Raw genomic sequence first — 26733 nt, forward strand, 5'->3', positions numbered from 1 at the left:
GTGCCTATTTTCCATTTGAAGATAGTGATTGATTCTGTTTTCACTCCCCTTAAATATAGCATGTTATCTGAATAACATAGAAAATAGGTGCAGGAGGAGGCCATTTGGCCCTTCGAGCCAGCACCGCCATTCATTGTGATCATGGCTGATCATCCACAATCAGTAACCTGTGCCCAACTTCTCCCCTTATCCCTTGATTCCACTAGCCCCCAGACGACTAACGACTACTGCCTTACATTTCCTGCTGTATCATTTGTTCAAATTTTTAAATCTGGGTCCTCTGTTTCTTGAGCCACCCACTAGTAGGAACAGCATCTCCCTTATTTCACTTATCTAAATTAGATTGTAATTTTTAATATTTTGAATAATAGCTTCTATTTTATATTTAGTAGTTCACAAAGAAATAACCTTAATTGAACTTAATTTCAATACCACATATTTAAACTGATATGTTTTCTATGGTCAGGATATGGAAGAGTCCGCTCTTTTTCAAATTCCGAATATTTTTTGCCATTTTGCCTCTGGTATTGGGGAACCTAAGTATTTGCCTGTGGATGAATGGCCAATTTTGAATAAACTATTAGTGGATGCTCTGGACAACTATAATGAAATCAATGCAGCGATGAATTTGGTGAGTGATTTAAAAAGTTTGCATTGAGCTGCATTCTATTCATGTTGTATTAAAAGTTATATGAACATTTGGCATTGTGATGGACGAATAATTAATTGGCGAAGAAGACATTTATCAGATGAAAGCAGATGACATTAGTATTTTCCTCTTCCGATGGATCATCATTTAGCTTGTCAGTGTTTCTTCTTTCTATTATCCAAAAAATGCAAACCACTCTTGAAATAATGATACAAGATGCCAATAATTTATTTGCCAAGTATGTAAGAACGTACAAGGAATTTGCCAAACGGTCATACCAAAATAGCAGCAAGACACATAACTACATACAAATTAACTTAAACATCCACCACAGCGCACTGTGATGGAAGGCAATAACGTATTATCTTCCTCCCTCCTTTTCTCGCTCGGTCGGGGCAGTCGAACCATCCACAGTCGGGGCGATCGAAGCTCCCGCGATCGAGGCGGTCGAAGCTCCTGCGGTTGGAGCTCCTGAAGTCGATCCCTAACCAAGGGACTGCGAGTTCCATGATGTCAAGTCTGCAGGCTCCCATGGTTGGAGCTGCCGGTCGATCCCTGACAAAGGGATCGCAAGCTCCACGATGTTAAGTCCGCAGGCTCCCGAGGTTGGAGCACCCAAAAGTCGATCCCCAGCAAAGGGTCCGCCAGCTCCACGATGTTAGGCCGCAGTGCGGACGGAGATACGATATGGAAAAAGTCACATCTCCGTTGAGGAAAGAGATTAAAAAGTTTCCCCCACACCCCCCACGTCCAAGTCCAAGTCAAGTTTATTTGTCACATACACATACACGATGTGCAGTGAAATGAAAGTGGCAATGTCTGCGGATTGTGCAAAAAAAGAATTACAGTTACAGCATATAAATTAAAGTTAATACAGAGAAGACAAAATTAGTCCCTAGAATTATAATAGTTAACAGTCCTGATGGCCTGTGGGAAAAAACTCCATCTCATCCTCTCCGTTTTCGCAGCGTGACAGCGGAGGCGCTTGCCTGACCGTAGCAGCTGGAACAGTCCGTTGCTGGGGTGGCAGGGGTCCCTCATAATCTTGCTTGCTCTCGATCTACACCTCCTGATGTATATGTCCTGCAGAGGGGCGAGTGTAGTTCCCATGGTGCGTTCAGCCGAACGCACTACTCTGCAGGGCCTTCCTATCCTGGGCAGAGCAGTTCCCAAACCAGACTGTGATGTTGCCGAACAGGATGCTCTCTACAGCACCAGAGTAGAAGCATTAACATATAACAACTACAGCATGGAAACAGGCCTGTCCGGCCCTACCAGTCCACGCCGACCATTCTCCCTGACCTAGTCTCATCTACCTGCACTCAGACCATAACCCTCCAATCCCCTCCTATCCATATACCTATCCAATTTACTCTTAAATAATAAAATCGAGCCAGCCTCCACCACTTCCACCGGAAGCCCATTCCATACAGCCACAACCCTCTGAGTAAAGAACCCATTGAAGGATCCTCAGAGACCCTCTGAATTTCCTCAGCTGTCTGAGGTGGTAAAGGTGCTGCTTTGCCTTACCCACCAGTGCGGCAATGTGTGTTGTCCATGTCAGATCCTCTTTGATGTGGACTCCCAGGTATTTAAAGCTGCTCACCCTATCCACAGTAGACCCATTTATTTCCAGTGGCATGTACGTCCTTGGATGTTGAGCCCTTCTAAAGTCCACAATCAGCTCCTTAATTTTTTTTGACATTCAAGAGGAGGCTATTGTCCTGACACCAGAGTGCCAGATCAGCCACCTCCTCCCGGTAGGCCTTCTCATCGTTGTCGGAGATCCGGCCCACCGCCACAGTGTCATCAGCAAACTTGATGATGGAGTTTGAGCTGAACCTGGCCACACAGTCATGTGTGTACAGGGAGTACAGTAGGGGGCTAAGGACGCAACCCTGGGGGGTTCCTATGTTCAGGGTGAGGGGGCTAGATGTGTGTTCCCCCATCCTGACCACTTGGGGCCTGGCAGTGAGAAAGTCCAGGACCCAGGCACACAGAGGGGTGCTAAGCCCCAGTTCCAGCAGCTTCTCAGCCAGTCTGGTGGGGAGTATGGTATTGAAAGCTGAACTAAAGTCAATGAACAGCATCCTCACATAACCCCCCTTCTGGCTGTCCAGATGAGAGAGAGCGGTGTGCAGAACCTGGGAGACCGCATCATCCGTGGACCTGTTTGGACGGTATGCGAACTGTAGTGGGTCCATGTTGCGAGGAAAGAGGGCACAGATGTGCTTCTTGATTAGTCTCTTGAAGCATTTCATGACAACCGAGGTGAGGGCCACCGGCCGGTAGTCATTTAAACAAGCTGGAGAGGCATTCTTTGGCACCGGTACAATAAAGGATCTTTTGAAGCATGCAGGGACCACGGACTGCCAAGGAGAGGTTAAATATTGTGGTGAGCACTGGAGCAAGCTGAGTAGCACAAGACTTTAGTACTCGCCCAGATATACCATCTGGGCCTCCAGCTTTCCTCGTGTTCACACGCGTCAGAGCCCACCTCACGTCATGCTCGGACACCGAGAATGTGTGCACATCCCCGGCGGTGGATCCCCCTCCAGCCTCGCTAACCAGCGCCCCGTCGGTGTTGTTTTTAAACGCCGAGCTAGGGGTGTTACCCGTCTCGAATCTAATACATAATACAAAACTAAAGATACACTAAAACATACATTTAACAACAAACTAAAAACAATAACAAAAGAAAAGGGACAAGACAGACTGTTAGCGAGGCTGCCATCATGCGGCGCCACCCGGTGTATGATTCCATTTATATATGGTTTTGTATTTAACTATATAGTTTCTTTCCGTTCCCACTGATCCACTCTCCAAATCCATTTTGTTTATGGTTTAACAGCTGCTCCTCCAACTCAATTCCCTTTAAAATGTTGATTACTCAACTTCCCTTTCTGAACCCTATATTAGCAGAAATTGTTAATGGTTCTATTTCTTTAGACACAATCCTCTCGTTTGGATCTGCAGTTATCACCAATCTCTTGGAAAAAGAGCCCTTCACAGTGGTTGCAAATTAATGTCAAGTTTTACAGCATGGAAACAGGCCAACACATCCAGTCCCACCAAGGTGCCTTCCTGAGCTAGTCCCATTTGCTTGCATTTGACCTTTAAATGTTAAACCCTGTCTTGAGTTTCCCTTTTGACTCCATACTATTGCCTGCAAAATCAGCTTACATCTTTCCCAAAACTCTGTGTGAATCTCCAATTAGATGTGCACTATTGCCAAATTTATTAAAATGGCTCCTACTAAAGTCACCTGCCATCCTTCTCAATCCATAACATCCAAGAGTCAACCACAGAATCTCCTCCAATGCCTCTCCATTGCTGCCCATCTAGGTGGGAACACATGCTGGTTGCTTCCCCAATCATCCGGATGCAATTAGAATTGTCAACTGTGACTTCTCTCCCTATTCTTGCGCTGTCACATATCATTGACTCTCCCTTTGCATTAACATGCTACATCATCTGAAATCAGTGTTAAGACCCATCTTATCACTACCTTCCTACATCTCTCTACTATCCCTAAATTGCCACACATATATTTGGACGTCTGGTTTTGTTTTTGTACATTTGGGCATCTTTGCCAAGATAAGCATTTGAGAAGGTGGCCTTGAGGTTGTAAAGAGTATAGTTCTTCTGCTGTAGGCCGACTCAAAACTCTTAATTATTGCCTAATTTGAAATCTGTTCATTGAGCATGGCATTCATATCACACAGTACCATAGAGATTAATCTGAATATGACTAAATTTCATAAAGATTGTACATGGTCACTTTTATTAATGCTATCATCGATAAATGCATCCATAACAGGCATAATGGCAAGAACATTGACAAATAGGTTTTTCACTTGTGGCATTTATTTTACCAGTTAGCCAGTTGTTTCCTTCAGGCCTCCTCCTATACACTTTGTGCTAGTGACTAAAGAATAACGAATCCAAGATCCTCTGGATGATGCTCTCACTCAGAATATGTCCTGTGTTCTTGCTATTTTCAGTGCTTCTTTCAGATAATATTCAACATAAAGCAATGCTGATAAATCAACTGAGGCAGGGCTGCGGGTCCAAGAGCAACAATTCCCTTAACTGAAGAATGGGAAAATAAGAGCCATCCGAAATGTTCCCCAATGATTAATTCCATCCCTCCATGGAAATTGTTTGAGGCTGAACCGGACTGTTTGTAACTTTGATATGTTTGATCCCAAAAGAAACATATTTGCGATGTCACAAATACTATTTTTACTTCCTTAATATTGCCAGCTGTGCCCCTGCCTCAGCTCAGCTGCAGCTAAGGTTTCATCCAAACTTTGTTAGAAATGGACTTGACTCTTCCAGATCCCCAAATATTGGGTAGAGCAACCCAAATAATTCTTGTAGGTCACGGGAAAGCATTTTGATGATTGCTGCAGGACATGAAAATGCATGAAAAGAACCTGAAACATCATTTGTCCATTTCCCTCCACAGATGTAGTTTGTTTTTGCTCAAATTTGCAGCACCTGCAGTCTTTTGTGTCTCTGAAAATAATTTTAGTTGCTTCTGGCCTCAGAAAAATGATTTATAACCACCTCTTTAAAGTGTCAATAAAACTCTAGTGAATGCACTGTGCCATGCTAGCCTCTTCTCTCATCACATGGCAATCAGCTGGCATTGAAAGCAATTACATTTATTTTTGCATGGTAACAGGGACATGGTCCCCAAAGCAGCATGTTTCTTTGCTACTCAGCAAAGAAGTGTCAGTCAGCAGAGCACAGCCATTTAATGGTGCTGGATGTCTACAGATCCTCGTTTTAAAGGTTCCCCTTTATTACTAATTTACACATTAATATTAATTAGTGTTCCTTGCTCCCTTAATCCTCTAGTTTAGAAAGTGGATTGATCTTTCCAGCGGGAATAATCACAGTGTACAGATACCACACCGTTTATTTATACAGCAAATCTATGTTGTTCAGAATAGATGTGAAAGATATTTTTATTCGCATGTAATGTTTTATTCCATAAAATCTTTGGAATGTTTTGTGGAAATGTTCACCGAAGAATTAAAGAACTCAAGAATATTTGCACTTTCAGTGGGTAATTTGTACCAATCTTTATAGAGCAGCGTCTTTATAACATGTTTTGTTAAAATTTGATCTCTAAAGGTTCTGTTTGAAGACGCAATGGCTCACGTCTGTAGGATAAACCGTATCTTAGAATTTCCAAGAGGAAACGCCCTGCTTGTAGGAGTTGGAGGCAGTGGAAAGCAAAGCCTGTCTCGTTTATCAGCATTTATTAGTGGTTTAAATGTTTTCCAGATCGCACTTAGGAAAGGGTATTCAGTTACTGACCTTAAGGTACAAAAGTGTTTTTAATTTGTTAAAATATTTGTTGCATTTTGATTCAAGACTCTGTTCTAATTCATTTGTTAAAAATAAATGCTTGGATGATGATAAGATGATGATAAGATAGATGCATACATTGAGTGTCACACTAGGAACCGTACTTTCACTTAGAATAGAAGATACTAGAAATGCCCTTCGTTAAATGTATTTATCACCCTCCATCAGACCATGCTCTGTGACTGTATGGCTCTCTATGATTCTGTTATCCCTTTTGGAATTTAATTTTGCCTATCCTCCAACCAATCATAAGTTCATAAATTATAGGAGCAGAATTATGCCATTCGGCCCATCAAGTGTACTCCATCATTCAATCATGGCTGATCTTTCTATTCCTCTCAACCCCATTTTCCTCAGAACCTCTGACACCCTTACTGATCAAGAATCTTTCAATCTCCACCTTAAAAAAATATCCATTGACCTGACCTCCACAGTCCACTGTGGCAATGAATTCCACAGATTCATCACCCTCTGAATAAAGAAATTCCTCCTCATCTCCTTTCTAAAGGTACGTCCTTTTATTCTGAGCCTATGGTTTCTGGTCCTAGACTTTCCACATCCACTCTATCCAGGCCTTTCACCAGGTCAAATAGTCAAGAGTATTTTCAGCAGGGGGCACTGCTGCATGCTCTGCCATTAACAATATAAACTCAGTTCATCAGTTGGTGTCCGATAGATTTTCTGGTTATTCATCGTTGTTTATTAATTTTTAGCTACTTATTTAGGCCATATTCCTTCAAAAACTTAAAGCTTTTATTGTAATCAAAACTTCATAACATTACTTAAGGGCCTGTCCCACTTAAGAGATTGTTTAGGCGACTGCCGTGACTGTCATAGTCGTAGCAGGTCGCCGAAAAAACAGTGTCAGCATCATAAAATACAATTTAACATTATAGTTATTTACTATAAATTATGAAGAAATGATAAGAAATTACTGATATTCTTATACTTATTGATGTGTAATTCCTATATACTTTAACAGTTTCTCCCAGTAAAGGTTTTAGCTATTCTTAAAAGATCATCTATCGTTGCAAGCTAAAGTGTACAATTCATGCTGTGAATCAATGCAAATTAGCCAGTTAAAACGGAATTATTTTATCACTGTTTCTTAAAATAGGCAGATCTTGCTATTCAGTATATCAATGCTGGATTAAAAAATCGTGGAACCGTATTTCTGATGACAGATTCCCAGGTGGCAGAAGAGATGTTCCTTGTACTTATTAATGATCTTTTAGCATCTGGTGAGATTCCAGGATTATTTCAGGATGATGAGTTGGAAAATATTATTGGTGCCATGAGAAATGAAGTTAAATTAATCGGCATGCAGGACACCAAAGAAAACTGCTGGAAATTTTTCATAGAGAGAGTGAGAAGACAACTCAAGGTACACTTATGCTTTTATAATTTTAAAAATTATTTTAATCAGCTACTCATCCTGTTAAATGCAGTTTACACAGATAAAGCATAATGCACAAAGAGAAAATTAGGGTTGGCAGATAAATGACCCTGGATGTTCAGAACTCATTTCATCATCATCTCAAAATTCATACTTTTTTTAAAACTTTTCTGTAATATATAGACTAATTGGCATAGTTTGGGGAGAAGGGAAGTAGAGATGTTTCTGTTTAGTGGATTTAAAGTAATCGGAAGATTTCATATTTTAAAAATTAAGCTCTACAACACCATCATTCACAGGAAGGTATTATTAAATTTTATTACAACAGGTAATAATAGTGAAATTGGCAGTATTTGTTATTTGACAACACTTTCTTGGAAAATGCAAGTTAAATACAGAAGTCCAGAAGATGATTTTGGTGATTTCCAGGTTACCAGTCTGTGGCCAGTGGAATCTTCAGGAGTTTGTAATTTGAAGAGAACTTGGGTATTGGAAAACTTCTCTCACGAGGAAAGATCCCAAAAGTATTAAAGATAGACACAGTGCTGGAGTAATTCAGCAGGTCAGGCTACTCTGGAGAAAAAGGATTTCAGGTTGGGTGATATTTCAGGTCGGGACCCATCTCTGACTGAAAGTTGGGGGTGCGTGGGGGGGTGAAGAGCTGGAGGCGAGAAAAGACAAGGACCACTCAGAGCCAGCAACAAATGATCTCGGGCAGGGAAGTGCCCTGGTAGGCCCGTTGTTGGCTAGAGAAGGAATGATCTCAAGAGGGATACAATGTGGTGATCTGTGAAACTGGTTACATTACTATGGTGGAGGAAGGGGGAGGGGAGTGTTAGTAGAAGTTACTTAAAATTAGATAATTCAACATTCATACTGCTGTTGTAAGCTACCCAGGCAAATGATGAGGTGCTGTTCCTCCAATTTGCATGCGGCCTCACTCTGGCAATGGAAGAGAGAAAGTTCAGCATGGGAATGGGAAGGGGAGTTGATATGGCTGGGAACCGGGAGAGCCTGTTGGCTTCAGTGCAGTGTTCAGCAAAACGGTTGGCGAATGTACAATTGGTATTGCCGATGGAACACTGGATGCATTAGATGAGGTTAGAGTAGGTACATGTGAACCTCTGATGGAGTTGAGAGAGCAGGTGTAAGGACAGGTGTTGCATCTCCTGCAGTTATAGTGGAAAGTACCTGGGAAGGTGGTGGTTTAGGTGGGATGAGATGAGTGAACCAAGGAGAAGCCTCTGCGGAAGGTGGAAAGGGGTGGAGATGGGAAGATGGGAGTAGTGGTGCGATCCCGTAGGAAGTGCTGGAAATGTTGAAGGATAATGTGTAGGATGTGGAGGCTGGTGGGGTGAATGGTGAGGACCAGGGGAACTCTGTCCTCGTTGCGTCTGGGGAGAGGGGAAGCGAGAGCACAACTACAGGACACGGGAGACATTTGTGCGGATCCCATCTATGACAGAAGGGGGGAAACCCACGTTCCCTGAAGAATGAAGACATCTTGGATGTCTTAATATGGAACACCTCATCTTGGAAGCAGATGCGGCGGCATTCAAAATCACTGTTAAATGAAAACATAATTTATCATTGCAAAATTCATATTTTTTAGTTTCTTTCACTCATGTTTTTCTTTTTACATGTTTTGCAGGTTGTTTTGTGTTTCTCACCTGTGGGTTCCATTCTGCGGGTTCGTGCTCGAAAATTCCCTGCTTTGGTGAACTGCACATCAATAAACTGGTTCCATGAATGGCCAGAAGATGCTTTGATGTCTGTTTGTAGGCGTTTCCTTGCCAGCACTGAGGGTATTGAGGTAAAAATCATTCATATTTTTTAATCTATATTTATATATGAAATACTTATTATGAATCCAAGGATAAGGAGTGATTTTATATAGAAATGATGAGTGCAATAGATACACTGAATAGTCACAGTTTTTTTCCCCAGAGTAGGGGAGTCTACAATTTATAGAGCTTTGCTTAAGGTCTTAAGAGAAAAACTGCATTCATCCTATCCATTTCCCTTATGATGTTATGCACCTCTATAATATCATCCCTCTACCTCCTACCCTCCAAGGAACAAAGTCCTAGCCTGCCCATCCTCCCTCAAAGCTCAGGCCCTCAAGCCCTGGCAACATCCTTGTAAATCTTCTCCTCATTTTTTCTGGCTTAGTGGCATATTTCCCCTAGCAGGGTAACCAAAACTGCACACAATATTCCATGTGCAGCTTCACCGGCGCCTGATGCAACTGTATCATCACATCCCAACTCGTATTCTCAGCACCCTGACTGATGAAGGCCAATGTGCTAAAAGGTGCCTTCACTATCCTAGTTACCTGCGATATGCTTTCGGAGAACTATGTACTTGTCCTCCTAATTCACTCTGCTCTACAGAACTACCAGGGCATTACAGTTAACTGAAGGTCTTCTCCTGGTTTGGCTTCCCAAAATGCAACACCTCACACTTGTCTGAATAAAATTCCATTAGCCATTCCTCAATCCACTTGCCCATCCGATCAAGAAAATGTAATAATTCCTGATAAAGATCTTCGATATCACCTATTTTAGTGTCATCTGCAAACTCCCTAATCGTGCCTTATACATTCTCATCCAAATTGTTGATATAAATAACAAATGGCAATAGGCTCCGAACCGATCCTCAAGGAGCACCACTAGTCGCAGGGCTCTTCACCACCACCTATTTTCTACCACAAAGCCAGTTCTGTATCCAGTTGGCTAGGTCTCCCTGGGTCCCTTATGATCCAACCTTTCGGAGCAACCTACCATACGGAACCTTATCAAAAGCTTTGAAGTCCATACAGACTACATCTTCGGCCCTGCCCTCATCAACTTCTTGGTTACTTCTTCAAAATAATTCAATCAAATTTGTGAGACATGACCTCCCACACACAAAACCATGCTGACTATCCCTAATCAACTCGCTTTTCAAATGAATGTATATCTTACACCTCATAATCCTCTCTGCTAACTTTCCTATCGCAGATATTAGGCTTATCGGTCTGTAGTTCCCAGGTACCTGTTGATTTTTCTAGTGACTCATTTATGTTTATTTGTATTGTGCCATTGTTCATTATCTTTGAAGATGCTTCAAGTTTCATCATTTTCAGGCAGTATTAATGTATATATACTTGCAAACTTACAGTGTAATTGGTGGTTATTACATTTCAGGCTGATGTAAAGAACTCTATAAGCCAATTCATGGCATTCGTACATGGAAGTGTCCAAGAAATATCTGCGGTCTATCTAGCTACTGAAAGGCGCTATAATTACACAACACCCAAAACATTTTTGGAACAAATTAAACTATATCAAAACCTACTGTCCAGCAAAAGGAGAGACTTGATTGCTAAAATGGATCGACTTGAAAATGGTTTGGCAAAACTTCACAGTACTGCTAGCCAGGTTTGCAAAACCAACAATTCATGTTAACCAGTACATTTGATAAATTAAAATTGTAGTTACATTTTCAATCAAAACTAATTATTGCTTTGCATACTTGTTGCCGCACAGTTTTTGCTCCAGATGCCGAGGAAACACTACAGAATGCTGGGTTTTGAAAGACACTCTTACAACTCATTTAATGTCAAGGAAGATAGATTTTTCATTGATGTTCTCTAATCAAACCAGAAATCCAGAACAATCATGGAATTCCCGTACTGCCCTTGACTCCATGCTTTTGATCTTCTGAAAATCCTTTGTACATATGAATTTTCTAAGCCTTAGCTGAGTCACTGTGCTTTATCTTCTCTAGAAACCCTTGAGTTTGTTTTTTTCTCTTGTACAATGGTTTGCATGCTGTATGGGATTTATTGTATCCATTGTGGTGGATAGATCCCTTAGATTTTTTTCTCAGTGGTCCTAAAGATCCCATGTGCTCTTTGGTTTTAATCTGTGTCTGGAAAAGTATATGGAAAACCCTTGTTTCTCGAAAACCTCCAATTCACTGTGAACAAGTGAATTGTTTGAGCATATTTATATCCAGAATTTTAGCATTGCTTATTTTTTCATATATTTATCTGTCTGCTTAATTAATTCCTTAACTCCTAGGACTGAGGCATTCCATTAGTATTTTAGAGCCTCAGAATGTTTACCTTGCACAGTATACTAAAGAATGAAACACAAAAAATAATGTCTACTTTTAGGTGGATGATTTAAAAAGTAAACTTGCTGTACAAGAAGTCGAGCTGCAACAGAAGAATGACGATGCAGACAAATTAATTAAGGTTGTTGGTCAGCAAACAGACATTGTCACCAAAAATAAAAAATTTGCAGATGAAGAGGAGAAAAAAGTACAAGTCATTAATGAGGTAGCGTGTTTTGCCGTACTGATGACTATTAATAATTATCAATTTAACCATTGTAAAATTGTAATATTGCATTTTATTCACATTTAGAATGTAACTGAGAAACAACAATCTTGTGAAGAAGATTTGGTAAAAGCAGAGCCAGCTTTATTTGCTGCCCATGAAGCACTGAATACACTAAATAAGGTATAACTAATAATGAAACAAGATAATATTGGCAAATATTAAGGAGTAAATCATGAGTAAAATGCAATTTCTTATTTTTAGTATTGGTTTGATTCCAATTTAATCATGACTTGGGTCATGTTTGTGACATGGACACATCTTCTGACAGCTTTGGTTTCCCCAAGGTGTTTCATTTTCTTCCCACATACCAGAGATGTGCTGGTTAGTAGGCTAATTGGCTACTGTAAATTGTCCTCAATGTAAGTGGGTAACAATTGTGCGGAGTTGATGAGGAAGTAAGAGGCAACATTAGGATTAGTTCAGGATTATTATAATGATTGGCATAGACAAGTGGACCAAAGGGTCTGTTTAACTGCTGGGTAATATTAAAACCCACAAGAAAAGCAATGACTGCGAAAAATAAATTATTCAAAGTATTTTAGAAGTGGATAAACGCACGGACAATACATAATTTTAGTTATGGGATTTAGGGACAAGGGCTGTGTTTATGGCAAAATGTTTCCAAGTCTCAGGAATAGATTTAAAAAGAAAAAGTGTTGGAAACATTCAGCATTTGCAGAAAGAGAAATAGGGTTAATATTTCAGATCAAAAAGCCTCCATAGGGTCCCACAGTGGCGCAGCATTAGAGTTGCTGCCATACAGCATCAGAGACCCGGGATTGATCCAGACTACAGGTGCTGTCTGTACGGAGTTTGCATGTTCTCCTTGTGACCACATGGGGTTGGGTTCTTAAATTTCCTCCTACATTCCAAAGACATGCAGATTTGTTGGTTAATTGGCTACTGCAAATTGGCCCTAGTATGTAGGATGTGAAACGAATAACATTGAACTAATGTACGGGTGATCGATGGTTGCTATGGACTCAGTGGGCAGAAGAGTCCATTTCCATGCTGTATCTCTAAACTAAACTAAATTAAGAACTAGGGAAAAAAATGTAAAAACAAATTTTTCAGTTACTAACTTTCATGATATTGATCATCTATAGCATGACCCACTATATTTATGTGACTATTCCATTTCAGTTTTGGTTCAGTGGCGACCCTAAGATATTGATGGTGAGGGATTTGGCACTGGTAATTCCATTTAGTTGCATGGGATTTGATTGGACTCCATTGTTGGTAGTGATCATTATCTGACAATTTAGTGTCATGACTGTTACTTATTATTTGTCAAAGCATTTCTAATGTTGACCAGGTCTTAACAATAAGGATGGTTAGTGATGTTAGCCATTTCATTTTAAACTATTAATTTAATTTTTGTTTTATTTGCTAGAACAACTTGACAGAGTTGAAATCCTTTGGCTCTCCACCAGATGCTGTGGTTCTTGTGGCAGGGGCTGTTATGGTCCTTTTAGCACCAAGCGGGAAGGTCCAAAAAGACAGGAGCTGGAAAGCTGCCAAAGTTATGATGGGTAAAGTGGATTATTTTTTGGATTCACTGATAAACTATGACAAGGAACATATTCCTGACTCTTCTCTGAAGGTTTTTCGGTATGTCAATGAATTATTAAATCTCTTAATGTTTTGAAAGTACTGCTCATTTTTACCTGTCAAACAAACATTGCTATTCCTTAATACAGAAAATGTAAAATGATATCTATGTAGGAATCATCGTGAAAGATTTTATCTTGTTTCATTATCAAAGGATTTCTTGAAAAATATATTTTAAATTATGAAAAATGTTGATAATCATGTAAATGTAAGCTAAAATAGTTCTGCAGGGAGGACATTAATATTTTAGCCAATAATATCAGTGTTCGTTTGAATGCTCACACTTCATGGAAGAGAGTATTTGTGTTTTATTTGTGTGTATTATACTGTAAATGGTGATCATTCCCCTATTATAGGCACAAAAATTAACCTGCTATAGGAACTCAGTGGGTCAGGCAGCATCTGTAGAGGGAGCGGCTAGACGGCATTTCTGGTCCCAACTTGAAACATCTGTCTACTTTCCTCCACAGATGACGTCTGATCCGCTGTGTTCCACCAGCATTATTAATGTTGGTTTGTTATTGCCATGTGTATCGAGATACATTAAAAAACTTTGCAGGCAAATCATACCATACATGAGTATATCAGGGAGTGCAAAAGAAGAAATAAACAAAATGCAGAAAATGGTATTACAGTTACAGAGTGCAGCGGCCAGCTTCTCGTCTATCTCAATTAGCTCCCAAGCTGCCACTTGCATAGACCAGGTCAGCGATAAGCGTAATAACTCGAACAACTAATAACAGAAATCCTCCCAGACGTTTAATAGTTAGTCTTCTTTATTTGAAGGTGCAATAAACATATTGGCATATCTCTTGTCATCGACTGGTTATTAATTGCTAGGTAAAATTCCATATTTAACACAGTCTATGCGATCGTTACGAATTGCCAGATATAACTTTGACGCAGTTTGTATTAATCTTCTAGTTAATAAAACTTACAGGCGATGACATCATGGCTGATAAATCTTTTGGCGGAGCTTCTAGCTGACCCTCTGTCAGCACCTCCCAGCTCACCCACTCTGTGCCAGCACGTACCCAACTGCCCGTACTCTGGCTCCGCCCAGCCCCTACGTTAGCATTGCATTGACTCTATAGTGTCCAAACTACAGCAGAATACAAGGTAATGATATCAATAAGCAAAAATAACTAATAACTGCATAATGGCTCCTACACAGAGAAAGTGCAGATAAAGAAATGCAAGAACTGAAATTAGATAGATTGGAAAATAGGATGTTCATCCCGAACATTTGAGAGATCCATTCAAGAGTCTGATATTAATACTACTTATTGGATAAGGATAAGAATGCACACACCGTTTGTATTTTACCAAAATCATTTTCAGATTGAATACATTCCTATTTGTCTATGCAATTAATGTATTACTTAAGTTATAATAGAAAAGATTTGTTATATTCTTCATTAAAATATTTCAAATAATTAATTTCTGAACATAAAAAATGTTTCATTTACTATTTACAACTTTCCTTTTCACAGACCAATTCTTGGAAATCCAATGTTTGATGCAGATTTTATTCGTACTAAATCCATAGCTGCTGCTGGTTTATGTTCCTGGTGTATAAACATAGTGAAATTTTATGACGTATTCTGTGAGGTGGAACCTAAAAGAATAGCTCTGGCACAGGCTAACGCTGAATTGGCAGCAGCACAGGAGAAACTTGCTGGCATTACACGTATGATTAATGTGAGTATGCACATCACACATAATAATCTAATCTGTGTTCTTTTAAATAGTCAATGAGAAAAGTGTGTAGTTCCAATATAGCAGAATCCCTTCCATAAATTCTATTTAGTTCATGCTGTAAATTTATCATGTTCTATTGGAATATAATTGATTGCTGAGATTGATGCTTATCTCCTGGATAATTTTTCAATCCAGTTTTGCTCTCCCTTCCCAAACTCAAAATAATTGGTAACTGCATCAAGACATCCTGTACCATAAGGAGCAAGTAGAAATAACAGGCTACTCAAGAATATAACAAATCTAGTTATTTTTGCTTATTGATATCATAAGGAGCTAAGAAGTAGAAATAATAGGCTACTCAGCCCCTTGTGCCCACTCTACTCTTGTGCCCACTCTACTCTTGTGCCCACTCTACTCTTGTGCCCACTCTACTCTTGTGCCCACTCTACTCTTGTGCCCACTCTACTATTCAATAAGATTACGACTGAATCTATATCCATTGATGCTCTTAAAAATTTATCAATTTAGCTCTTGAATATACTTGGCAACTACAGCTCCTCATCCCTCCTGGGTATCGGAAAGATTCTTCTCATCTAAGTCCCGAATGATTGCCCCCTTATTTTGAGGTTATGAGCCCTGGTTCTGGACACCCAGTGAGCAGAAACATCAACACCATTTTCATTCAGTCAATCCTTTAAGAATTGTGTCTGTTTGAAGGATCACCTCTCATTTATCCAAACCCAAATGTGTATAGACCTCATCTTTTAAATCTCTCCTTTTTGATAAAAACATACCTTCCCTGAAATCTATCTGATGAAATTTCGCTGAATCCCTCAATCATGTCATGTATACCAGGCGTGTACACAATATTCATGATGGAGTCTCAGCTACTGGTCTCAACGCTTCATGCATACAGTTCAGCATGCCTTTTACCTTCCTAATTCAACCTGATGTAAGAATTCACTGATTCATGTACAATGACACTGAGAATTTCCAGACAATAACACCTTTCATTCTTTCACCATTTAGCAAATACTCCATCTTTTTTTTTTTTCATATAGGAGGATGATATCACAATTTTCCACGCCAAATGTTCAACAATCCATGCATTTGACATATCACCTAATATGTTAATTTCAAAATCTTCATTCTCATTTACAAATCCTTCACATTATTACTCTCTTACAACCTGCTCTAGTTTATGTCTCAGCTCAGTTTATAACCATCCCATAACTTTTTAGAGTTATGATAGTATCTATCATGCATCATAAAGTTGCAGTCCACTTTGTACTGATGTTGCCAAACCTCCCTAGGAGAGAAATTGGTATTCATTAAATCTATTTTTGCAGGTGTAACAGAAATGACAAAATTACAAATTAAGCAGTGAAAATCCTAAAAACACAGAAGGTTATGAATTACGTTTGTGCTATTGGAGTGGATGTACTTAATGCTTGCTAATTCTGTTCCAGTTGAGATAATATGTTTTAATAGAAAACAATATTAAATGCAATTGAAAAGAGTGGTTTTTCCCTATATACCTTTCATTTTTTCTCTATATACCTTTCTTAAATTCCAGGAACTTGATGAAAATTTAGCAAAGTTGACAGCTGAATTTGAAAAAGCCACAGCTGAAAAGCTCAAATGTCAAGAAGAAGCTGATAATACCAACAGAACCATTTCACTTGCAAACAGGTACATATGGACTTCAGTAACATTACATGAGCAAACTAGTTCTGCATACTCTGCCATTTTAACCTTTCCTGAGGGTTTTATTTCATAGTCCATCTGAAATGATTTTAAATTTGTTTATTTCCCCCAAATTGTCCATTGGTACTAGGAAGGAACTAGGAAGGTTACTAGGCATTGATTATTAATGGTTGCTATAAAGATATTCAAACCTCACATTATCAGCTGCTGTGCACTTGTAACCAAAATGGACAAGTCTATTTCAACCAGGCAACACCAAAGCCTAAGAATATAAAAACAGCATAGCCTGATGGTGTTGCTAACAAAGTTATGGAGTTGCATTCATGAAAGTTCTATTGTGGCCCAAAATCCATGCTATTCAGGCAACTTGTACCTTTCATCCGTTGCAGATTTCATGTTCCTGTAACCCCATCTGTTATGAAATTTTCCAAAATGTTTTAACTGTATCAAGTTTCCAGCCTCCATCCAAGAGTTCCTATCTTAATAATATCAGTAAGTTCATTATAGTTTTCCAGGCTTTTGGTTACATAGAAATAAATCGGTTGCTAAGATTCGTTGCCCATTCACATGCTTCAAGCTCTTTGGCTAGGGGTGTTTCCAAAGATTTTAAAATAAGATCTGTCATGCTGATCTCATCAAGATCTCGTCATCACTGAGACACCATATCAAGGATTTAAGGTAATTCCTGATCTAAGCATATTCCAATATTACTGAAGGAGAACTGCCGCTTTGATACCTTTAAATTGAGTTCACATCTGTCTGCTCAGATTAAGTATACATTATTCTAAAGCATTTTTGTTAACAAACTCCCTGAATCACATTTTCTGTTAATCCATCATATTTAATTAAAAACATGTTATATTTGCCCTTAGATCAGTGACTGCATTTCAGAATTATTGAATTGGTTGTACGACTTCAAAAATGAATTATAGAATCGTATGATTGTTACAGCTCAGAAGGAAGCTATGTGGCTATAAGTCAAAACTGGCTCTTAGTATTTTCATCAATCTATTTCCTTCACTTTTTCTCCATAGCTCTAAAAATGATTCCCTCTCAAAACACTAACTAGTTCTCTTTTGAAAGCACTGATCAGTTATGTTTTGGACCCTAGAGGCAGTGAATTCCAGATCTTTTTCTCTGAGCTCTGATTTCTTCACGTCTACTTTATATCTTTTACTTAAAATGTTATATCTGTATCTCCCAGAACATTGAACTATTTGCTAATGGAGACCATTTCCTTCTAACTACCCCATCTAAACCAGTCATGATGCTACATTCTTGCACACCTTCTTTATTCTCCAGACAAAGGTTTTTCTCTAAAAAAACTACTACAATCTACAATATAACTAATAGCTTTCATTCCCTGGAATCCTTCTTTTTAAATAGTGGAAAACACTTTCCTTTTACTTTTTTTAGCCAAGGATGCAATTGAGAGACAATCGGTTAGGCCTACTTTGACTGAAAAATAGAAACAACTCCTTGAAGTTTGTTTACACACTATTAATCTCTGATCTAGAATAGCATGAGCAAAATATTTCGACTCTTCATCATTCTCATTGTCTTATTGTGACAATAAGAATAAAATAGAGAACATTAAGAAGAAATTATCTTTTACAGACTTGTTGGAGGTTTGGTATCGGAGAAGATTCGCTGGGGTGAATCTGTTGCACAGTTCAAGGAACAGGAAAAGACATTGTGTGGTGACGTGCTCCTTGTTACGGCATTTGTTTCTTATGTTGGATATTTCACAAAAAGGTATAGGAGTGAACTTATGGATAATTACTGGATGCCCTTCCTGGAAAAGCTAGAGGTATGGAATTGCATTGCATTACTTGAAAAACTGTGAATTGATGGCATTAATTCAGAGACATGTCTGTTGATCTTTGCTTTTGATATTGTCCTTTGAGTACTGGAATCCTCAAAGCTAAATATTGTTTTCTATTAGTGCAGATTCAATCGTCTTAAAAGTGACACACCTGAATGTTAAAGACCAAATGATAAATTATTATCATCCTCTTTTGCAATAATATATGCACAGAGACTGTATTTCACTCCCCACCTCTCTTATTAGATTCCATCATTTGCACTCCTATTTTCAAACTTTCAGCCTTGGTTACGATCCCTACCCTTCTTGCTTCCACTGAGTCACCTGCCAATTGGCCCCTTATCTGGGTCGTCCTATCCCCTGCCAGCTCAAAGTTTAATCTAGACTGCAAGAGCTTAATCATTTCTGTACATATAATGCATGTTCCAATCAGATTTCAGAGTATTTATAACATCCACTTTGTGGGGAAATTATTTTAGGTGCCAATTCCAATTACTGAAAACTTAGATCCACTTTCTCTTGTGACTGATGATGTTGACATTGCTTCGTGGAATAATCAAGGATTGCCAAGTGATCGGACATCAACGGAAAATGCGTCAATTCTTTGTAATACTGAGCGTTGGCCTTTAATTATCGATGCACAACTGCAGGGTATCAAATGGATTAAAAGAAAGTTTGGAGATGACTTGAAAATAATAAGACTTGGACAAAAAGGGTATGTGTACTGATTACAGATCAAATAATATATTTTAAAAAAGATTTCCTAACATTTAACATGTTTAATTAACAAAGTTAGAGCTTGTATTGTCTTTAGTACTAGTGCTATGAACAATCAATGCAGAGATCATTGGGAAGTTTTCTTTCAATCAAGCTTGATAACCACTCTGTTGTGTAACTAAGACTGATGTTCTGCACGTTATTGATAACTATATCCCAATTATTGCATTTATCTAGACATTAAGTGTACTCTGTTTTCTTATAAAGGGGAACTTAATTGATTGGCAATGGATTATTTAACTTGATTCATAGCCTAGTTCCATCTCAATTTTATTAATTGGTATAGCATTTTCAATGAATATGCTCCATAATGTTAGCATCTCATTTATTTCTGATTATGCATACAGTTATCTAGACAGCATTGAGAATGCTGTATCCAATGGTGATAATTTACTACTTGAAAATATAAGTGAGACTGTGGACCCCGTGCTGGACTCCCTCTTGGGAAGAAACACCATCAAAAAGGGAAAGTAAGATCAACTGTCTTTTAGTCTTTTGATGGCATAATGCGAATACTGGGACATGGATTAGAAATGGGGAAGGCCACAGTGACAAAATGTTTAGCATATCAAAAAGAAATGAGTGAATAGTGATACAGGATAGTGAAGGAGGGAAAGTGTGACTTGAAGAGGTAGACAAACCAGTAATACAACAGAAATTGAATCTGAAGTAAGAATTGTAAAAAAAAAGTACAAAGCTTAAGACGCTTCACCAGTATCCAACTATCACTTGATAGAATTTGCTCCATTCATCCCCTCACCTCTCTTTGCCAAGTTTCCTCCCCTCTACTCCATTAGTCTGAAGAAAAGTCCAGATCCAAGATATTGTCTGTCTATTTCCATCCACAGATGCTGCCTGGCCTGCTGAGTCCCTCCAGCAATTTGTTTTTTTGCTCAAGATTCCAGCATCTGCAGTATCTTTTATTTACCAATTATCAGATCCAAGTTTAGATCAGACTTCAGAAATTCTTCTTTACCCGAACAGCATGAAAAAAAGCAAGCAATACATTTTTCTGTTGACTTATTTCGACTCCTGAGATTCTTGCCATCCTTACACAACCAATATACCTATCAAATAGCCATGGTGTGGTGCAAAGAATTGTTTGCCAGAAGTGCCAGGCACAGAATAATCCCCTTCTCTAACTTATTGATGTGACAAAAGTAATTCTGTTTACTGCAGATATACTTGTAAGTGCCAGAGATATACTTGCCAGTAAGTACGATTCTCTCAAGAGAGTCCCAGAACTCCAGAGTTGCATACAAGAATCTTTAAAGACACAAGATTGAGTCATGTGACTCCTCAAGCCTGCTTCCTCCATTCGATAAGTTCATTGCTGATCTGATCTTGGCCTTGACCCCACTTTCCTGTCTGTTGCATATAACCCTTTAGTGCCTGAGCGGCAAATGTTTGACTGTTTTAGCCTTGCATATATTCAGTGATTCCGTTTCACTTGCTCTCTTGCGTAAACAATTCTGACAATGATAATTAGTACGATCTCTAGCTCCTTTCTCAGAAATGGGTGCGGATAAATATACCACAGGCATACAGATTCAAATGCTACAAGTATATTGCAAATTTATGCATAGCCTGTTTTGCAGTATTTAGACTTCAATAGTAATTATTTAATTATACATTTAGGTATATCCACATAGGGGATAAAGAAGTTGAATATCATCCCGAATTCAGAATGATACTCCACACCAAGTATTTTAATCCTCATTTCAAACCTGAAATGCAAGCTCAATGCACTTTGATTAATTTCCTTGTAACAAGAGATGGTCTCGAAGATCAGCTACTAGCTTCGGTGGTTGCTAAAGAGCGTCCTGACTTGGAACAACTGAAGGTACATTTTAAATGGACAAATAGAAATCCAAATTTGTATTAACAAATATTTCATAAGCATGATTGAAATTTTGTCACACAAGTGTATTTCACATGTCATTGTTTTTTCAGATAGAGTGTAACTTTATGTTGATATTGCAGGATACATTACCAAATAAGAGACATTTTCAATATTATAGAATTGATGAAACAACAATTTTAGTTTGGTTTAATTTAGAGATACAATGGGGAAACAGGCCCATCGAGTCCGCGCTGACCAGCAATCCCCGCACATTAACACTATCTTATAACTCACTAGTGACGTACAATCCTTTACCAAGGAGGAAACTGAAGATCTGAGGAGAAAAGCCGAGGAGAACGTACAAACTCCGTACAGACAAGCACCTGTAGTCAGGATCAAACCCGGGTGTCTGCCACTGTAAGGCACTAGCTCTATCCTGACGCCACCGTGCCACCAACAATTTCCGCAATTGAATAACATTTTGTTCTTAATTCTTGGATGAAACAGTGGTCTTGATTAATATTGTGATCATATTTTTCTCAGAAAATAATTACGTTATTAAATTGTTCCCACCAGAAGAGCTATTGTTATTGATGTCTTTTGAAGGATACATTTCATTTACATAGTAGTATATAATTACCTGAGTGTTCTAAAGAAGCATACAAACCCAATCGAAATATTTTGTGGGATAATTTACTCAGTTAATTAATCCACCTGATAAAGTTATCCCAAATCTTTGAACACAATGCTGAGTTTGAACTCAAGAAAAATTCTGGAAATTACACGTATTCCCAATATACCTTCCTAATAGACAGAATTCCCCACCAAGTGTGCAATTTTATTAAAGCAGCCATAAGCAGAAGGTTGTGACGATTGCAATAATTATCTGCACTATTTCAGGCAAACCTGACCACACAACAGAATGAGTTCAAGATTGTTCTTAAACAATTAGAAGACTCTCTTCTTGCTCGATTATCAGAAGCATCAGGAAATTTCCTTGGTGATACAGAGCTGGTTGAGAATTTAGAGACAACCAAACACACCGCTACTGAAATAGAACGAAAGGTCAGCTCCTTAATAATAATTTTGGTATTCAAATGTTTTATTATATTGTGTAAATAGTTCCTGCAATTATATATATTTGGACATTTGAAATTATACATTGAAATGATTCTACAACAATCAGAGATAAAAAAGAACAACTATCTGCTGGACTGCAGCCAATATGGCCAAATTCATTCAGGAAATATTTGCATTACTTATATTTGCATAAGGTTCTGCACGGTAGGCTGTTCTACAGGGTTAGATCACAGGCATCCAGGGAAATTTTGGAAGGAAGGAGAAGGTGATGGTGGAAGGTTGTTTATCAGATTGGAAACCCTCGACTAGTGGGTACCTCAGGGACCCATTGTTGTTTTTGGTTTGTAAAACCCCAAGAAAGGGAGTTTGTGAAGTGCCTTCGAGATGGATTCTTAGAGCAGCTTTTACTGGAGCCTACCAGAGAGAAGGCAATTCTGGATTTAGTGTTGTCTAATGAACCAGATTTAATAAGGGAACTCAAGGTAAAGGAACCGCTAGGAGGTAGTGACCATAATATGATCAGTTTAAATCTGCAATTTGAGAGGGAGAAGGTTAAATCAGTGTTGCAGTTGAACAAAGGGGACTATTAAGGCATGAGAGAGGAGCTGGCCAAGGTCGACTGGAAAAAGATCCTAGCAGGAATGACAGTGGAACAGCAGTGGCAGGAATTTCTGGGTATTATCCAGAAGATGCAGGATCATTTCATTCCAAAGAGGAAGAAAGATTCTAAGGGGGAGTAGGGCAACGTGCCTGACAAGGGAAGTTAGGGATGGAATAAAACTAAAAGAAAAGGTGTATAACATAGCAAAGAGTGGCGAGAAGCCAGAGGATTGGGAAACTTTCAAAGGACAACAGAAGGTAACAAAAAGGGCAATACGGGGTGAAAAGATGATGTACGACGTAAGCTAGCCAAGAATATAAAGAAGGATAGTAAAAGCTTCTTTAGGTATGTTAAGAGAAAAAGATTAGTAAAGACAAATGTGGGTCCCTTGAAGGCAGAAACAGGTGAAATTATTATGGGGAACAAGGAAATGGCAGAAGAGTTGAACAGTTACTTGGTTTGTGTCTTACATTTTATATTTATATTTTATATTATATTTTATATTATATTTTACATTTATTCCATAAAATCTCCACTGGAACCAAACTGTGGCTGAATGTAGTGCATTTTCACATACATTTTTTCTTTACTTCCTTTATTTAAATATATTTTTCTCAACTAAGATTGATGTTCCGTTTGGCTTTCTGCTTTATTCTCTTAACTCGGTTGTGTTTTTCTAGGAAACTGAGTTTTTGCTTTAATGTATTAATTCTTGTTTTTGATCTTTTTACAGGTGGCTGAAGCAAAGATCACAGAGATTAAAATAAATGTGGCAAGAGAAAACTATAGACCTGCTGCACTGAGAGCATCGTTACTCTATTTCATCATTGATGACCTTAACAAGATCAATCCTATTTACCAGTTCTCACTCAAGGTAAATGTTTGTCTTGATATTGGCAAGTGACTAGTTAAGGTCTACAATGGTGTGGGCAATAATTTTCTCTTCCATGACCAACACTAGCTCAACCACAATGCCCCTCCACTTAATTACTGCTGGCTACCTTTAATTTCTTAAGTGCCGCATTCAATTAATTTTACCACGAGCGTCTACCACTAATGACAACTGCTGCTCAATCCATTACACCCCATCAGTCAACCAGCAACACATTCAATCAGTCAAGTCTCAATCCTAACAATCGAATGGGTTACCTCCCCATCCTCACACACTCAGCAATTCTGTAAACCTGCCCAGTATCAATGGTTGAATGATTCCTTTATTATCACGTGTACCAAGGTACAGTAAATTTCTTCTTGGGCATACAGTTCAGTGAGATTATTGCCCTACAAATACAATCTCGTAGTATCATCACATAGACAGCACATGCTGGCAATTACTGAACCATGATGGCCACATCACTCAAACATTTTCCATGATGCTGATTAGCACACCGTCTTTCCACTTTCGTGAAGTGATGGTACATTGTTGTAATTAATAGTAGTTTAGCAACTTGGAATCCATGCCAGCCACTCAAGCCACCATGAAAATGAACAAACAATGCAATGTTGGCATCTTGTCTCATGTCCAAACATTGGATGGAAGTTAATTGTGTTTCACCATTCCTGGACTGATCTTTGAGGATTATTAATCATAACTCCCAGCATACTTGATTTTGATGGATATTTCAAAGTAGATTTAATTTTAGTATTAACACTATCTAATTGATTCTTACTTATTTAGGCTTTTCATGTTGTATTTGAAAATGCCATTGCGCGCTCAGCAACAGCGGAAGAACTTGACGAACGGGTCATCAACCTCACAGAGGAAATCACCTACTCGGTGTTTGTTTATACCACCAGAGGTCTATTTGAAAGGGATAAACTCATTTTTACAGCTCAAGTTGCTTTTCAGGTAAACTTTTTTGTAGTGGGGATATTGCAGATCACACTGTATATTTTACTATAGATTAATTTCTGGCTGAGAAATTATTTGATTTTAACATTCAAATCCTTCTCCACATCTAGGCCCTGGATCATCCCTATGTTTATTCATTGGTGTTGTTAGCTATGTCTTTAGCTCCCAGAGTCTTAAGCTCTGAAAATTTCTGCACCTCCCTTTCCTCTTTTAGAGTATCCCTTAAAACATCCAGCATTTAGAATAAAAAGACATACCTTTTAGAAAGGTGATAAGAAGGAATTTCTTTAGTTAGGGGGTGGTGAATCTGTGGAATTCATTGCCACGTCATTGGGTATTTTTTTAGGTGAACGTTGACAAATTCTTGATTATTAAGGGCATCAGGGGTTATGGAGAGAAGGCCGGAGAATGGGGTTGAGAGAAAGGTCGATCAGCCATGTTTGAATGGTGGAGTAGACTCGATGGGCTGAATGGCTTAATTCTGCTCCTATGACTTTTAATCTCTATATATAACTAATGCAGCATTTGGGAGCCAAAAAACTAGATTCTGTAAAACTAAAAACGAAAATATCAAACACTTTTGAGGAATAGAAAGGCTAAAGAATAGGCAAATTGCAAAAAAAAAATTTTTGGACCAATGGTAGCAGGAAGTTTGGGTATGTATAATGATGAAAGTATCTCAGTATGAATCCAATTATTTTTAAATACGGTGGAAAGAAAGATTTTAAGCAAGGATGGTTGTTACCTATTGTGAGAAATGAAAAAATACTGGAAATGAGTAACGTGCCAAGTATTAAGTCAAAATATGTTCTTAAGTTAAAGTATGTTAATTTTTCCATAAGTTAAACAATATAAATGGTGTCATTTGAAGTGCATTCTTTATATTGTGCTTGAATAGGTTTATTTAATGAAAAAAGAAATAAACCCACTTCACCTGGACTTCTTACTGCGATTCCCATTTAAAGTTGGAGTCACAAGTCCTGTGGATTTTCTTTCACATCAAGGATGGGGTGGAATCTTGGTATGTGTCTATATGCAAAGTTGTATAACTCTCTGATATCGTGATAAATATAATAGACACAAAAAGCTGGAGTAACCTAGCGGGCCAGGCAGCATCTCTGGAGAGAAGGAATGGGTGACGTTTCAGTCTGAAGAAGGGTCTCGACCTGAAACGTCACCCATTCCTTCTCTCCAGAGATGCTGCCTGTCCCGTTAAGTTACTCCAGCTTTTTGTGTCCATTTTCGGTTTAAACCAGCATTTGCATTTCCTTCCTACACAATATAATAGTATAACAATGATAAAGGACACAGGCCATTGTAAGCTGTGAAAATGAGAAGCTAGTGTGACTTGGGTGGGGGAGGGATAGAGAGAGAAGGAATGCCGGGGCTACCTGAAGTGAGATGAGGTTGGAGGAGATGCAAGTGAACCTCTGCCTAACCTGGAAGGGCTATCGGGGTCCCTGGACAGAGTCGAGGGAGGAGGTATAGCGACCTCTGGAGCTAATTGCTTTGGCTACTTCAAAAGTACTTTTCAAACGCACAATCTCTACCACCAAGGACAAGGGCAGCAAGTGCATGCAAATACTGCCATCTGCAGGTTCCCCTCCAGGTTGCACCCAATCCGAATGACAATTATATCACCATTCCTTTATCATCACTGGGTCTAAATCTTTGGAGCTCCCGAACCAGCAGCCTGCATTGGCTCAAGAGTTGGCTGACCATCATTTGCTCAAGGGCAATTAGGATGGGCAAGAAGTGCTGCCCTTGCCAGTGATGTAAAAATCACAAAAATGAAATAAAATAGAAAGATGATCTGTAAGAGATCGAACTGACAAATTGTCGACGCAGTTTAATCCTGAACCATTCACAGAGAATTAAATTGCACATTTCCCAAAGCTCACAGCTACCATATCATTTCT

General features: G+C 38.8%; 1 protein-coding gene across 1 annotated transcript in view; it reads left to right on the top strand.

Annotated features, from left to right (window-relative positions):
• The window catches only part of LOC144594604 (dynein axonemal heavy chain 17-like), a 119060-nt gene that overhangs the window by 75505 nt on the left and 16822 nt on the right, over nucleotides 1-26733 (top strand). Inside the window, exons 42-59 of the mRNA XM_078401359.1 lie at nucleotides 467-631; nucleotides 5795-5986; nucleotides 7149-7415; nucleotides 9079-9240; nucleotides 10616-10849; nucleotides 11590-11754; nucleotides 11842-11937; nucleotides 13211-13428; nucleotides 14922-15129; nucleotides 16706-16821; nucleotides 18454-18646; nucleotides 19141-19376; nucleotides 19786-19908; nucleotides 21077-21281; nucleotides 22182-22346; nucleotides 23696-23836; nucleotides 24641-24811; nucleotides 25713-25835. Of these exons, the coding sequence (XP_078257485.1) occupies nucleotides 467-631; nucleotides 5795-5986; nucleotides 7149-7415; nucleotides 9079-9240; nucleotides 10616-10849; nucleotides 11590-11754; nucleotides 11842-11937; nucleotides 13211-13428; nucleotides 14922-15129; nucleotides 16706-16821; nucleotides 18454-18646; nucleotides 19141-19376; nucleotides 19786-19908; nucleotides 21077-21281; nucleotides 22182-22346; nucleotides 23696-23836; nucleotides 24641-24811; nucleotides 25713-25835 (3180 nt within the window). The remainder of the gene's footprint in view (nucleotides 1-466; nucleotides 632-5794; nucleotides 5987-7148; nucleotides 7416-9078; nucleotides 9241-10615; nucleotides 10850-11589; nucleotides 11755-11841; nucleotides 11938-13210; nucleotides 13429-14921; nucleotides 15130-16705; nucleotides 16822-18453; nucleotides 18647-19140; nucleotides 19377-19785; nucleotides 19909-21076; nucleotides 21282-22181; nucleotides 22347-23695; nucleotides 23837-24640; nucleotides 24812-25712; nucleotides 25836-26733) is intronic.

The sequence above is a fragment of the Rhinoraja longicauda genome, chromosome 6, assembly GCF_053455715.1.
Source record: "Rhinoraja longicauda isolate Sanriku21f chromosome 6, sRhiLon1.1, whole genome shotgun sequence".
In the NCBI taxonomy this organism is placed as follows: domain Eukaryota; kingdom Metazoa; phylum Chordata; class Chondrichthyes; order Rajiformes; family Arhynchobatidae; genus Rhinoraja; species Rhinoraja longicauda.